General features: G+C 33.5%; 2 protein-coding genes across 3 annotated transcripts; both read left to right on the top strand.

Moving 5' to 3' along the window:
- Positions 1 to 1,589: 1,589 nt before the first annotated feature.
- Positions 1,590 to 7,251, top strand: LOC135138848 (uncharacterized). Its single transcript, XM_064068871.1, has 3 exons — positions 1,590 to 1,769; positions 2,010 to 2,072; positions 2,393 to 7,251. The coding sequence occupies exon 3, from the start codon at positions 2,940 to 2,942 to the stop codon at positions 6,210 to 6,212; it is 3,273 nt and encodes a 1,090-aa protein (XP_063924941.1). The 5' UTR covers positions 1,590 to 1,769; positions 2,010 to 2,072; positions 2,393 to 2,939; the 3' UTR covers positions 6,213 to 7,251.
- On the top strand, positions 3,560 to 16,330 carry LOC135138851 (uncharacterized). 2 transcript variants are annotated; one of them, XM_064068875.1, is made up of 3 exons: positions 3,560 to 3,622; positions 11,619 to 11,804; positions 13,493 to 16,330. In XM_064068875.1, exon 3 carries the CDS (start codon positions 14,604 to 14,606, stop codon positions 16,086 to 16,088), a length of 1,485 nt encoding a protein of 494 aa, XP_063924945.1. In that variant the 5' UTR covers positions 3,560 to 3,622; positions 11,619 to 11,804; positions 13,493 to 14,603; the 3' UTR covers positions 16,089 to 16,330. The 2 variants fall into 2 exon arrangements, with proteins under 2 accessions (XP_063924945.1, XP_063924944.1); XM_064068874.1 differs by lacking the exons at positions 3,560 to 3,622; positions 11,619 to 11,804 and adding an exon at positions 13,037 to 13,077.
- The last annotated feature ends 60 nt before the right edge of the window (positions 16,331 to 16,390 follow it).

Raw genomic sequence — 16,390 nt, 5'->3', positions numbered from 1 at the left:
TTTCTATTTTTTGTCTTGCATTGGTAATGGCTGTTACTAGTATTATCTGTGTTAATCACGTCATCACACTTTATTAATCAAACTAAGAAACCCCTGTTTTCTTGAAAATAGAGAATGCGCCCGGCGATGTTTAATAATGATAAAACAATAATTGCAATTTGTGTTCCCGTGGCGCAAGGATTGGGGGGTGCTATTGACGACGGTTCATCCATTCATTGAAAAGAATCGAGGAATTTTTATGGCTTTGTTTGTCCAGCTGGGTCCTCAAGAAACCCCAAATGTGCTGTTTACAATTTGTCATGTACTTAACAACAATACTTAGTGATTGATGAATAATTAGAACATAACTTTTTGTGTCCCTATTGATTTGTACAACTGGTTTTCAAGATATTTAAGCGTTTACAACCATTCTAGAGACTCTGCATACAGGTTATCAGCAAACAAACATTTTTTACATTTTTTGCACGGTTATACAGATATTTAGACAAGTAAACATCTAAGAGGTCTTTGTAAGTTACAGAAATTGTTAGTAATCCTACAACTTATTTGCTCCATGACATGATGGAAACTTTTCGGGTGTTTGATTAGACGTGGAATTCTTAAAATTTCGTTAAATAATTTGAAGGTGGCATTTATATTTATTATAACAAATTTAAAGTAGTTTCATAGTCCACTGATATCTGAAAATCTTTTAATCATCCGTTGTTTAACTGACTAAGTATTACATACTGTAAATTAAATATTGTCAATAGAAGTGTATTTGTTTGGCAAAATGGGAAAGAAATTTCCGTATTTAGTCAAAATATAAAAGAGTTGTAATGTTAATTTAATTATGTATTTATTAACTTACTGTATTTTCACTTTTATTGTTTTATGTATCTTAAGTAATTATTAAGCACGTTGTGTTAGACAATAAAGTATTGTTATTATTATTATTATTATTAAGACCCACCACTGACCCGGAAATGACCGGCATTCAGGCAAGACTTCTATCATTACGGGTACTAAGACCAAGTATTGATATGCATTGATTAGTTTAACAGAACAACTTTCGAGATTCTAGAATTACAGCATACAAATTAGTCTGCTATTATTCTCTAATCTCACCCCATCCCCAAAAGTCCAGCGTAACTACCGACCATTTATCCGCGCATCACATGAAAAGTGACCTACACTACTCTGACCTACTGGTGCTAATCTAATCTGACTGACATGATCAGACTGTTCAAGAAACTTACGAACAATATGACATGTTCCTAACAAAACAGCTTTTTGAATTTTGACAATTATTGAATCATTCAAATGCAAAGACTTTAAATTCTCAACTAAGCTATTTGGAACTACACCTACATTAGAGATAACTAGGGGTAGAATTGAAATTTTTTTAAGATTCAACATGGATTTCATTTCTATCGATAATTGTAGATATTTTGAAATCTTGGTGTCGTATGTTTGAATAATGTTGTTTGTGTTAGGAATAGCAATTATTATTATTGTTTTTTATTTCCGATATTTCCAAAATTAAACAAAGCTGCGTCAAATAAAAATACACACTGTTGGAAAATTTTTAGAACAAACATCGAATTTTAGTGACGATAACTGTCTTTATCGTATCAATAGATTAGATACAAAATTTGTTTAAACCGAACAACGCCCACAGTAACACCGAGTCAACCGTAACTTTGAGTAGTGAAGTTAGAGATTATCAAGTTTACAAGTTTATAACTTCTTGTGAAACATATTAGAAGAGAGGAACGTTAAAAACTCAAGTAAGTAAAATAAAAATAACCACTAGGAAGTTTTAGATTAAACCTACTAAACTGGTCATTTCAAAGCTGGGTGACACAGCATACTTAAATCAGTTAGGTACTTAAAATAGGGCTTAGGTGGTTAACATTCATTCTTTTTTAAACTACAAATATGTCATTAAAATTGTTGTGAAAACCGTTATTTTAATTTGGTTTCTTCTGTAAAGTACTGCATATATTACTTAAGGTACTTCGTTTCAGGTTTGCACATCCATCTATTGAAGAAACATCATCATGGAAGGGAATGCAACTCCCACAGAAAAGGTATTACAGTTTTCAATTTTTGAAGTCTAGCTAGTACGAAAGTATTCTTTTTTATTAATGTTGTGAAAATTGCATACCGAGATTTTTCCGAGATTTGCGTTATCCAAATAATATAACTGTTGAAATTTTAAACCCTCAAGTACCGATAAGATAAAAACATTATAGTATAATATTTGTATAAGGATTATTGCTTTGAAAATTGAAACATCTTATGACCTAAATATAAATGTAGACAGGTATATAGAGATAAAATATTTCAAGGAATCTTACGACATGCTTGACAGTTTTTTCCACTAATTTACATCTTTATAACTTTTCAGAATTTTCGGAAAAGGCCTGGGACCACGGATAAAGGCAAAAAGTATGAAAATATGATAACTGCTAACATCATACTTCATTTGGTAAGCACCGATAAAATAAAAAACTTCTACGTTTCGTCAGACGATGCAAATTTTGGGGCATTCGATGACGTAGTTATCGAAATGGAGACAGACGACCGAATCCAAATAAAAGCAGTCCAATTAAAACACAGCAACAATCCAGGAAATTTAGGCATAAAACGACTAGCAGCTCGACGGAAAAGGATTTTTCTTAGAACCTTATGAAGCAACAATTGACAATGATTGTTTGAATATTTCTCAAGATGTAAATTGTTGCTATAAATTTCGCATTCTAGAAGACGAATATGCTGGAGACAGTTTTTCGGAACTTCCACAATTCAAAGCATTTTTTGAAAGCTTTAGCCTTTATCCTAACCAACAAAGTCTGGAAACGCTTGAAAAATCGACAGCGAATGACTTCGCGGAGACGTTCTGTTCTGATCACGAAACCTTCGAAAAATACCTCAAAGTTATAACTAAGTGGGATATGCAAGAAGGATCAAAAAACAAATTAGACAAGAAGACGATGCAACGTGCAATTGCACTTTGTCTTCTGTCTCCATACGTCGAAAATTTTAGTTTTGGTGAAGTCAACGACGAAGGGAAAATTCTTCGTGAAGCAATTTGTCTCTTCGATATTACGGTGTTGGAAAACACCGAATGCGAGGTAATTAAGCAGTTGTGGGCCGATTTGGACGAAGATTTTAGCATCAAGGAATTAAACAGAATCAGATCATTTTATCGTCTTTCTCCTAATTACATATCAAGGGTAGAAGATATAGATGGAAGTGTGCTGGCACAACTTTTGTGGGTGTTGAACAAACGTCCACTCATCGTGAGAGAATATCAAAATATTGAAAAAGCTATTCAACTGTGTCCTGAAGCGAAATTTGTTGTGCTTGGTGAAGGAATATGGAGAGAGTGGATGAAAGATCGCTCCGTGTTCCAGAACTTGTTCAGTTTGAAATCAGAAGAAAAATTGTACGAAACAGTGATGCAGGTCTTTACTATATCCTTACAAGGGAAAACAGCGCTTTCTCTGAGGGAAGCGTTAGGAGAAAATGAAGAATTTTTAAGGAACATAACTGTAAATAGTCTTTTAGAAATGATACAAAGTCCACGGTCGATAGACGGGAAAAAGGAAGTTCTTCCTAGTCCTTATATCCAGAGGTATTTATCGTTAAATGTTATAGATAGTAAATATTTAGAACGTGTCAATCTTAATACCATCGTTATTCTAAATTGCGCAGATAGTTCTAATACAATAAAAAAACCTAAAGAAATTAAGTTGACAAATGTCGACGATTACTTGAATGATCCAGAGTGCAGAAGTTCTGATACTCCAATTTTCATTATCAATAAAAACTTATGTAGCGACTCTGAATTTGAGGAAATATGCTCTAAAACATCAGAATCAACAACGGTTCATTATTTCAAACTTCTTAGTGATAACAATTTAGAATGGATCCGAAGCAAAGGCGATGTCGGAGAATTGCAAAATCATAAATTAGACAGTCATTCCAAAGACGAAACCGAATTTTGGTCTTGCACGTTAAATAAAAGCATTAACTTAATAACAGGAGACCCAGGGATGGGTAAAAGTATATTAATGAAAAGCTTAAAAAATCAGTGCTCTTCTAAACATTGGACAATAATTATAAACCCTCAAGACGTTAATTTATTCTTTAAACAATCAGAAGCGTGTGCAACATCAGATTATATAAACCTGTTTCAGACATTCATCTTCGAGAAAAAACATGTTTCTCTTGGGCGGTTAGATAAAGAGTTTTTTAAAATTTGTTCTGAGCAACTGCGCGTTTACTACGTATGGGACGCTCTTGATGAAATTTCTACTAAAAATTTAGAACTCGTTTCAGATTTGATTGTTCGGTTATCAAAGGAAGGTTTTACACAGTGCGTTACTAGTAGAAAACACTTGAGATCTTTTCTTGAAAAAAAATTTAATACATTATCGTTCAGTATAAATCAGTTTAATGAGCAGGAGCAAGAAGATTACATTAGAAAACGTCTCAATCCTGTTGTTTCGGAAGACAACGTAGAGGAATCTATTCGAAAAGTAAAATCTAGTTTCGCTTCGATAAAGCATATAGACATTTTAGGAATTCCTCTGCAAATATTTATGCTCACAGAACTAGTTCTTCAAAATAGTGAAAAATATTTAAAGTTATTTGGCGGTTCTTGGCTTTTGACTGATTTATATCACTACTTTATTGAAGAAAAGTTCAAGATTTTCTATGAAGGTAAGTTGTGTCTTGATTCTCAGCATTTTCATTTGAAACGTATTTTTGCCAGAGATAAAGACATAACTTTAACGCACTACGAAAAACTCGCAGTTAACCTAATATTTACGGACGGCGCAGATATCCGTTGTAAAGAAGATATAGATAGTACTTCACACGATTACGCATCTATCGGTATTATAACTGGTTTACAAAATAACACGCCGCTTTTTCTACACGCATCTTTTGCGGAATATTTGGCCGCCGCGCATTTCTCGAAGAATTTTGAGGTTATACCTGGTTATAAACTTTTTTATCAAAAATATAATAACGTACGATTTTTCTTTGATATGTTGTTGGCAAAAAACTCACCGGCTCACATCGCAGTCTTGTACAGGAACTTTGATGCTCTAAAGAGTTATGACGACAAAATATTGAAAAGTAAAGATGACGCTGGAAGAAATGCTTTACATTTGATTTGTTCGTGGGGAAAAAGACATTCGCGCCTAAAAGTAAAAAGTTCTAGAATAAATAGTAATTTTTCTTTCTTCTTCTCCAAAAGAACACTTAATGTAAGATACATACTTGAAGACTATCTATTTCTGGGAGGGCAACTGGACACAAGAGAATATCAAGATGGGGTGTTACACTTGTTGAATGAATGTGGGACTGAAGAACCGGATGTGGTTTTTAAAATGACCCCGTTGTTATATGCTCGAATTAGCGAAAGTTTAGGAGCGGAACTAGAATTGTTACAATCTCAGCAATGTCACAACGGAATGAGTTGTACAATGTACAATCATTGGGATAGAATTAATATTTTATTTTACTCTAGTGTGTTTGGTTACAACCACGCAATTAAAACTGTTTTTAATACAACGTTAAGTACTTCTTATGACGAAATAAATTTTAGCTGCGAACAGTCTGGATTCACCGCTCTTGTAATAGCGTCCTTTAACGGACACAAATCAGTCGTTGAAAGTTTGTTGCAACACAGGACCGAAAGCAATCGTGCTAATATATATGGTAGGACACAGTTTTATCTAGCTTCCGTGAATGGCCACCAAAGAATTGTCGAATGTTTAGTTAGATCCGGTGTCGACATCAATCTTTCTTGTGTACGTGGTCTGACACCGCTTTACGTAGCTTCCGAAAAAGGCCACGAAAAAATTGTGGAATGCTTAGTGAAATGGGGTGCCGAAGTTAATTGCACTATTGAAAAAGGTATGACACCGCTTCACGTAGCTTCTATCAACGACCACGAGAAAACTGTCGAATGCCTGGTGAATATGGGTGCCAAAATCAATTGCGTTAATCAATATGGTCGGACACCGCTTATGGAAGCTGCCTCCTACGGCCAGGAAAACACTGTCCAATGCTTACTGAAATATGGAGCCGACATTAATTACGTTGATTATGCAGGTTGGACAGCACTTGACTTAGCTTTCAGTGTTTTCACAAACAGCCATAAAAGAATTGTGGAATTTTTAGTGGAATGCGGATTCAAAATCAATCGTTGAACACAAAGCCCAGTTAAATTTTATTAAATTTTTTTTATTATTTATTAAAACCCACCACTGACCCGGAAATGACCGGCATTCAGGCAAGACTTCTATCATTACGGGTGTTAAGACCAAGTAATGATATGCATTGATTAGATTAACAAAACAACTTTCGAGATTCTAGAATTAGAGCATCCAAAATAATTAGTCTGATATTATTCTCTAATCTTACCCCATCCCCAAAAGTCTAGCGTAACTACCAATCATTTATCCGCGCATCACTTGGAAAGTGACCTACACTACTCTGACCTACTGGTGCTAATCTAATCTGACTGACATGATCAGACTGTTCGAGAAACTTACGAACAATATGACATGTTCCTAACAAAACAGTTTTTTGAATTTTGACAATTATTGAATCATTCAAATGCAAAGACTTTAAATTCTCAACTAAGCTATTTGGGACTACACCTACATTGGAGATAACTAGGGGTAGAATTGAAATTTTTAATTGTTATTGTTATCCATTACTTACATCCTTACATTATTAGCGTTCGAAACTTCAGTGTACCTACTTAATTTCGTTAGAAAAATTTTTTCAGTTGGTAGATATAAACTTTTCGTAAAATTAGAACTATCTGCCGTAATCAAAGTTGACTATTATGTTTCACAAATTGAAACATAACGCTTACAAACAACGGAGATATAAAGAAACCAGTGATATTTTGAAAATTTTTCATGTCTTTAATTACCAATGAAATTACCAAAATTTTATACAGTAATTTCAAGAGTAACTTCACACTTTATCAAAGACAAGAAAAATATTATCATATATTTAGTTCACTATTATTTGAATATTCTTTAATTGTCGGGTATTTAACTGGTTATACCAGGTATATAATTGTAGTGTTTGGTTAATTATTTAGTTATTTATTTTATTCTTATTTTTACTATTTTATGTTTCGTCATTGTTCAGTCATTATTATTTATGTATCTGTTTAATAGGGCCAGTTAATGTAAAATTAATTTCTGTTTCCGTTGCTCCGTTGATGACTAGAATAAAGTAATTTGAAGTGACTTTGTTGTTTATTTTACTATTTCGCTTCAATGAAACATAGTAATCTCTAAACTTAATTATCTTTTCAATTGAGTCCAGCTTACACAACTAAATTTATTTTGGCCGCCATTGAATCTCTGCCTACACTGTTTTTTAACTAAATTCTTGGGTCACAACGACAAGTTTCGAGGGGACGCAAATTGTAGATACACTTTGTCCCACAACTGTTAATTCCAAATATACCGTAATAAAAATGTTAGGCTGTGGTGTCCCAATTTGAATTAAAATTTCGCGCTGAGAAAAAAACAGCACTGCGAAACCGCAGTAAATAAATCCAACTGCCTCTTTTTTAGAATATGAAACTTTCTTCAGGTCCCCAACTGTCTTTTTTTAAGAAAATGTAACCTTCTCTCGGGGCCGCAACTGTTTTCTCTTTTTTAAAGAACGGGAAACCTTCTCGGGAGCCCCACCTGTCTTTGTTTTAAGAAGCTGAAACCCCCTTTTTTTCTCTTACAGTGTGAATAGTAGTTTCTATATTGCTTTCACTCCATAGAAGTCATTACAAACAAGTAAAATTACGCAAAATCAAATTTTATAATTTTTCAAAGAAGCAGGATTTGTTGGACTGTACTTCAGGGGCGAGGAAAGTTCCGTCGAAATAACATTCGACCTTTTTTTATTTATGATATTAAAATATTTGCATTGATTCGGAACGTTTGATTTAATTAAGCTTGATTATACTTCACTTCACTTCCATTTCAAGTGACATATGGTACTGTCTAACATTGCAATAGAAGTGAATTTCACTTTCTGCCCTAAATTGAAAAAGAAATTTGATGGACGTAGAATTATAAATGTCAATTTTTGCATTGTTCAGACGGCGCGACCGCCAGCTCGACAAGCAATCGCGCACTCCGCTTCCGCCACGTGTTCCTGTGTTTAACCCATAGAAATAATATTATATGGAAGTAACTTAGAGAGAGACCCGCGTTGTCAACATAGTGGGACAGAGATAGGGCTCTCTGGGTGGCAAAACATTGACGCGAAACTGCAGAGCACTGTGTTTCTGGAGGTTACTGTCGTGCTGCCGCATGGTGTTTGAAGGTGTATTTTTGCAAATTTACGTTTTTTAGGCTCAAGTTACCTTATTTAAATGTCTACAGTCTTCTTAAGTTGTATTTTATTGGACTATTTATTGAAAATCGTGAAATCGTGTTGTGCATATAATTGAATCGAACGTGCAAAGAAAGTAATCCTGTTTCATTTCATAGGTAATAATCACATACATAGAGGAAGGATTTCGTAAATAATTTTAAAAAAGTGTTAGATTCCCTAAACATTCCGAGTTACGAAAAAAAAGGTTTATTGCTACAAAAAGATGGAATTTTATATCTATGGATTATTATTGTTTTAGTTATTTGTACGTGGATTTAAAAAATAGATTTTAGTAGAAAATTCCGCACAATTTAATATGTTTAATTTAATTAGGCACCCTGTCACTTTTGTCGAAAGTTTAATTACTTTTATCCTAAAAATTTCAGAATTACCAATGAACATACACTACAAGATTAGTTAACATGTAGAAGATTATTGTACTAACTGAATTCGTAATATATTGTAGATTCTCTATACACTTAATTTTATTAAAAGACGATCTCCACCACTTAACATGTTTTTTGTTGTTTCACATTACACATAATTTTAATGTAAACTGTAAAAATATAGTTTTCATCAACAGACGTTTGTTATAATTGATTGTTTGAACAAATTCGTAAGAAAACGTATTAATTCCCGTTCAAATGAGGCGTTTCTTGCCACCTAGCACGTGATACGTGGTCGACTGTCCTTTCCCCACTGATGCATAACCGCTCTAGCTATTTCTTTCTTATGTTGATTACACTCGCTCGCGTATGGAAACGTATACAAGGCTCCATCCACTCCTTTATTAGATCAATGGTTTAACCTCAATTCCATTTAAATGTTCCCTTTCTATAACTCTGATATTAAACAACAATTGAACAAGTCTTAATGTTTCAAAAAGAGCAACAAACAATATTTTCGCCATACAGTCTGGTGAAATTTTAATCACCAAAGAATTCGTAGCTGAGATTAAGATTGGACATCAGACAATTTATATTATCAGATAAAGAAAAATTGTATGAGGTGAAAAATAGCAAAACTAACAAAATTACATGAGGTTGATATTTTATGTCCATTCGAGTTATTGGTTAATTTTTAAAAGTGAAGTTATTCAGCTGCATTGTGGGCCATCGTTTTACATTCCCCCAAACAAACACACAAAAAAAACATAGCAGGCAATCTGGAGGTTCAAAATGGCGTCGGACGAATGCGTCTTACAAAAAATGCGTCAAAAATATGTATATGTATATCGATGATAATAACTACCTAAGGGGAGACATTTTTGTAATCTCCCGTACCTCAGTTCCCGATATTATAAATTCTATCGCACTTTCACGGTCCTTTTTCCAGAGTGGGGCAACGTTAGGTTGATTTAAGTGCCATAAATGAACTATTAACGATCTTGTGTGAGGAAGTAAGAAGTGCTATAATGTAACACTTAAGTATAAGCATCCAGAAGCCTTATTCATAACTTAATAAATAAAGGATGAAAGTAAGTGAATCTCATGAAGTCTCCTAGCAAGTATTTGATCTAAACAAATTCCTGACTGTTAAATTGTGTTAAAACTAGTTAATGATTAAAATCCTATCATGAACTGTGAATTTACAAATATTTCCGTCTGGAAAAACCGCAAGAGTTAGCTACACGTATTGGAGAAACTCTGGCGTCGTCGTCGTTACGATTAATTTGCATTAAACAAAGGCTCCCCATTTTATTAGCATCTTCTACCCACCCTATAACTAAAATTCCCTAGCAGAACTACCAGATACCAGAAAGAACTAAACACGCACGTGGTTGTCTATGCTTAACAATTTTCTGATTTGATTTTTTTTAATTCATATTATTCACATGCGATTTCGGGCCCCTGTTTTTTTTTCAGGCCGAAATTTTGATTCGAATCTGGTTACCACAACATAAAAACAGATTTTTTAAAAACCGTTTTTTACATCTCTAGATGAAACACTGGTTACTTAATTGCAAAAATTGCTGTAAATTTTAACAAAAACGTGTTGGTTTGCCCAAATCTCAAATTTTTTGAATACGTTATGCAAACACGAGATTCTTTTCCAAAACATAAATAGCAATTATTAAATAATAAGTTTGTCATATTAAACATAAAATTATTTCTACAAACTGTTTTTTTTGCTGCAGAGGAAAACAATAGAAATTTAAAAAATGATGTAAAAACGTAAAAAATAATAGCGTTGATATGTTGTTCTTGTAAATAATATAATAGTTATTTTTGTTAAAGTACCTAAAACATAGTTTTTTGGGACGAATTTTGCTGTTTTGCTGAATAGATACATGTCACAAACAACATTTTTTTGTTAAAGCTCCCAAAAACCCCTCAAAAAATCTCTTACGAGAATACGACTAATGTGACCAAAGCAAATATTTTTTGAAAATACATAGGGGGCTGTCACCATAGTAACCAGATGGACAAAAGCAAATAGTTACCATGGTAGCATTTTAGCTTTATTTATTTGCGTAAACCCCTGCAAATGGGGCGGGTGGGCGGGAACTTCAAAGGATTGAAGAAGGCATGCGTTTTAGTAAACCCAGCAGGCTGTAACCCTGGTTTCGTTGGAAAACAGCCCACCAGAAGCCGCTGGTTTCTCTGTCTTTTTGTCAGTATAAGGATTTGCCTATCTATTACAAATATTATTATTATAAATATTTATCTATGGCTCTGCATTAATTGACATTTCGGGAATTTGTCACATAGAAGAACTCAATAAAATGTTAATTAATGCCATAGTCTTCAAAGATGATGTAATAATTTCCATACCTGAAACAAGAATTATGTTAAAAGGTAAGTTTACAGTAATGAAGGATGAATAGATTAATGTTATGATTTTCTGTCGATTAAAAATAAAAACAAAAGCATTATTAATATAAATATGTACAATAATGGTCGAAAACGGACAAGTAATACTTAATAAATACACATATTTACCTGTGGTATATTGCTGCACAATATAACGTTCACAAAACTATGATTTTTGATATATCAATCGCCTCATATGACTTTTGAATTCGAAATTTTTATTTTTTTTTGTACCTGTCACTAGACAGTATCTTAAACTTCTAATAGATGGCGCCGCCACAATTTTTAATTTTAAATTATTTATTTAGAACACATTTTTATTGCTTTACTATAAAAGATGTAGTAAAACCATTTTTTAATTATAATGTTTATTTTTATCAGGACAGTTTAATTTAAGAGCATTTCCGAAGGAAGAAAAATTAAGATGTTCTTTGGCGCACTCGTGCCTGTTAACCGTGTGTCGTTAGTGAACGTTCTGTGGAATCCACAGACTAAATCTTTGGGTAGCGAAATTATAGGTTACAGGTTTTCGAGTCTTGAAACATTAATGTTAGAAGAGAGCAATGTTAATTTAAAAGATTATAAGTAAGTAAAATAAAAATAACTACTAACAAGGAGTTTTAGATTAAATCCACGGATTAAAATTTTCGCGCATTTCATTATTTGTTCTTTGGGAATAATCGCGACATATTTTTACATTTTCTAGGTTAGTCCTAATTTTATATATTCAAAAATAGACTCAAATAAGAGTGAGTGAGACTGGTTTGTACTGCAAAACATAATGCAGAATAAGTCAGCTTCATAAAATAGATTTCACCTCAGCTTTAATAAATGTTCCATACCTCCAGTGACCTGTGAAATGTAAAAATGCTGCAGATTTGCCACCTCTTAGTAACGAGCACGGTGGTAGAAGTAAGGTGTGGAAACCTCATTCATAACTTTCCTCAAAATCATTGGTAGAAAACACAAATCGCGTGGTTTGGATTATATGTCATTTGCTGTCCACACCGCAGCGACGTCTAGAGAGATCAGTTGAAATTAAGTAATAGAAAACTGCATTAAATCTTTGACATTTATGCCAATGTCATTTATTAACCAATCACAAATGTCGAATCATCCACCAATCACACGATTCACACCAAAGACCAACCACAAACCGTAGTGCTGTGATTTATTTTCCCTCCAACGAATCTGTCACTTAATTCATTCATAAATACACTGAGAAGTTGAAATGTTAATACATAGATGGACATACTGTGCTGCATACTATTTCGTAGTAAATAAGCCTACTGGGATGCGTGTTTTATTCAACAAATTGGAGCGGCTTGTTTCCACACCTTACTTCTACCACCGTGGTAACGAGAGACATTCTAAAAATTTTAATTAGTATGGTTAAATTGTCATCTGAAAGAATATTTATGACATTTAAAGTGTCGGTGCCATTATAATAACACAGTTTCAAAGAAGCGGAACAATAAAAATCAGTGCGTGCCCACTTGGATGTGAGAATCGTTTATGAAACCCTGAATAAAACAACGAAAAGATTGACTGCTTAATAAAATAATTTTGTAACTTCTAAAAAATATTATTTTACAAATAAAAACGGACCACCATCCTCACGCATAATCCCTGTCATTATCCGTTGGTAGAATAATATACTATTTGTTCTTCTATAAAAAATCTTACTAACTGCCAAATTTTAATTAAAAATAAGTAACATATTTTATGACTTGTTATGCCTGTACAAAATAAATTTGTTACCAACATATCATCAAAACCGTTGTAACTGCATGTAATCCTTGTAGTAAGATTGTATTGATTCATCATTATGGAAGGGAATGCATCTCCTACAGAAAAGGTATTATAATTTCTAATTTTCAAAAAATTGTAAGTAAGTCGAAACTACACTTGTTACGAAAGTTGTATTTGTAAAAATTTAAACACTTAAGGAGATATAAGATGAAATCATTATAGTATTGTTACGAAATAAACCCCGGTACGACGCCTATGGGTTTTCTAGTATGTGTAGCGATGATGGCTGACTCATCATCAGTGACAGCGGCTGAGTGGCGTTCGTATAAAGGCAAGGATCGAGTGACAGAATGAGTCTAGTCAAATCCATTCCAGCCGAGTCGGAATTATCCTGTACATATCTAGAAAAAATGTTTAGAGCAAACTTGCTAGCTGTAAATACATTAAACGACGTCGACACAGTTTCAGTTGTTAAAGAAAATGCTTTTTCGATTATAATTTACATCTTTATTACTTTTCAGAATTTTCGGAAAAAGCCTGGGACCACAGATAAAGGCAAAAAGTATGAAAATATGATAACTGCTAACATCATACTTCATATGGTAAGCACCGATGAAGTAAAAAACTTCCACGTTTCGTCAGACGATGCAAATTTTGGGGCATTCGATGATGTAGTTATTGAAATGGATACAGACGACCGAATCCAAATAAAAGCAGTGCAATTAAAACACAGCAACAATCCAGGAAATTTGGGCATAAAACGACTAGCAACCGAAAAGGGGGACTTCAGCTTACTTAAATATTTTAAATCGTTCCAAGAGATAAAGGAGAGACCCCCAACAATGTATTTTGTTCACCAACCTTAAATTTAAAGTTTCGAAAGACACAAAATTTCAGCTCGACGGAAAAGAATTTTTCTTAGAACCTTATGAAGCAACAATTGACAATGATTGTTTGAATATTTCTCAAGATGTAAATTGTTGCTATAAATTTCGCATTCTAAAAGACGAATATGCTGGAGACAGTTTTTCGGAACTTCAGCAGTTCAAGACATTTTTTGAAAGCTTTAGTCTTTATACTAACCAACAAAGTCTGGAAATACTTGAAAAATCGACAACGAATAACTTCGCGGAGACGTTCTGTTCTGATCACGAAACCTTCGAAAAATACCTCAAAGTTATAACTGAGTGGGATATGCAAGAAGGATCGAAAAACAAATTAGACAAGAAGACGATGCAACGTGCAATTGCACTTTGTCTTCTGTCTCCATACGTTGAAAATTTTAGTTTTGGTGAAGTCAACGACGAAGGGAAAATTCTTCGTGAAGCAATTTGTGACTTCGATATTACACTTTTGGAAAACACCGAATGTGAGGTAGTTAAGCAGTTGTGGGCCGATTTGGACGAAGATTTTAGCATCAAGGAATTAAACAGAATCAGATAATTTTATCGTCTTTCTCCTAATTACATATCAAGGGTAGAAGATATAGATGGAAGTGTGCTGGCACAACTTTTGTGGGTGTTGAACAAACGTCCACTCATCGTGAGAGAATATGAAAATATTGAAAAAGCTATTCAACTGTGTCCCGAAACGAAATTTGTTTTGCTTGGTGAAGGAATATGGAGAGAGTGGATGAAAGATCGCTCCGTGTTCCAGAACTTGTTCAGTTTGAGATTAGAAGAAAAATTGTACGAAACAGTGATGCAGGTCTTTACTATTTCCCTACAAGGGAAAATAGTGCTTACTTTGAAGGAAGCGTTAGGAGAAAATGAAGAATTTTTAAGGAACATAACCGTAAATAGTCTTTTAGAAATGATACAAAGTCCACGGTTAATAGACGGGAAAAAGGAAGTTCTTCCTAGTCCTTACATCCAGAGGTATTTGTCGTTAAATGTTATAGATAGTAAATATTTAGAACACGTCAATCATGATACCGTCGTTATTCTAAATTGCGCAGATAGTTCTAATACAATAAAAAAACCTAAAGAAATTAAGTTGACAAATGTCGACGATTACTTGAATGATCCAGAGTGCAGAAGTTCTGATACTCCAATTTTCATTATCAATAAAAACTTATGTAGCGACTCTGAATTTGAGGAAATTTGCTCTAAAACATCAGAATCAACAACGGTTCATTATTTCAAACTTCTTAGTGATAACAATTTAGAATGGATCCGAAGCAAAGGCGATGTCGGAGAATTGCAAAATCATAAATTAGACAGTCATTCCAAAGACGAAACCGAATTTTGGTCTTGCACGTTAAATAAAAGCATTAACTTAATAACAGGAGACCCAGGAATGGGTAAAAGTGAATTAATGAAAAGCTTAAAAAATCAGTGCTCTTCTAAACATTGGACAATAATTATAAACCCTCAAGACGTTAATTTACTCTTTAAACAATCAGAAGCGTGTGCAACATCAGATTATATAAACCTGTTTCAGACATTCATCTTCGAGAAAAAACATGTTTATCTTGGACGGTTAGATAAAGAGTTTTTTAAAATTTGTTCTGAGCAACTGCGCGTTTACTACGTATGGGACGCTCTTGATGAAATTTCTACTAAATATTTAGAACTCGTTTCAGATTTGATTGTTCAGTTATCACAGGAAGGTTTTACACAGTGCGTTACTAGTAGAAAACACTTGAGATCTTTTCTTGAAAAAAAATTTAATACATTATCGTTCAGTATAAATCAGTTTAATGAGCAGGAGCAAGAAGATTACATTAGAAAACGTCTCAATCCTGTTGTTTCAGAAGACAACATAGAGGAATCTATTCGAAAAGTAAAATCTAGTTTTGCTTCGATAAAGCATATAGACATTTTAGGAATTCCTCTTCAAATATTTATGCTCACAGAACTAGTTCTTCAAAACAGTGAAGTATATTTAAAGTTATTTGGCGGTTCTTGGCGTTTGACTGATCTATATCACCACCTTATTGAAGAAAAGTTCATGGTTTTCTATGAAGATAAGTTGTGCCTTGATTCTCAGCATTTTCATTTGAAACGTATTTTTGCCAGAGATAAAGGCATAACTTTAACGCACTACGAAAAACTCGCAGTTAACCTAATCTTTACGGACTGCGGAGCGATCGATAGCACTGATAAGAGTAGTTGAATCCCATTCCTTGAGCGGCCATAATAAAAAACTGTTTTGTTATAAACATAGTGCGTTTTTCCAACACGTTTTGTTAAAGATGAAAAATATTGTCATAGTTCACTGTTATCTGAAAATCTTCTAATTATCTGATGTTTAACTAGGTATATTATAGGCTGTAGTGGTACGATCCGTACTTTTAGTTTTACTCTTTTGTGTATCATCCTTGTCCAAAAATTTTGATTTAAGTACGTATCTGTATTATAGGCTATAAGTTAATTTTATAATTTAATATTAATATACTATTTCTATGACTTCACTGT

Source organism: Zophobas morio, unplaced genomic scaffold (genome assembly GCF_036711695.1).
Source record: "Zophobas morio isolate AGI-343-1 ecotype UQ-CSIRO unplaced genomic scaffold, CSIRO_AGI_Zmor_V1 ptg000030l, whole genome shotgun sequence".
NCBI lineage: Eukaryota > Metazoa > Arthropoda > Insecta > Coleoptera > Tenebrionidae > Zophobas > Zophobas morio.
Note: the sequence above shows the minus strand (reverse complement) of the source record. Positions and strands in the feature narration are given on the sequence as shown.

Excerpts from the sequence above, each read along its gene's own strand:
- LOC135138851 (XM_064068875.1), top strand. The coding sequence starts at position 14,604 with ATGAAAGATCGCTCCGTGTTCCAGAACTTGTTCAGTTTGAGATTAGAA.
- LOC135138848 (XM_064068871.1), top strand. The coding sequence starts at position 2,940 with ATGCAAGAAGGATCAAAAAACAAATTAGACAAGAAGACGATGCAACGT.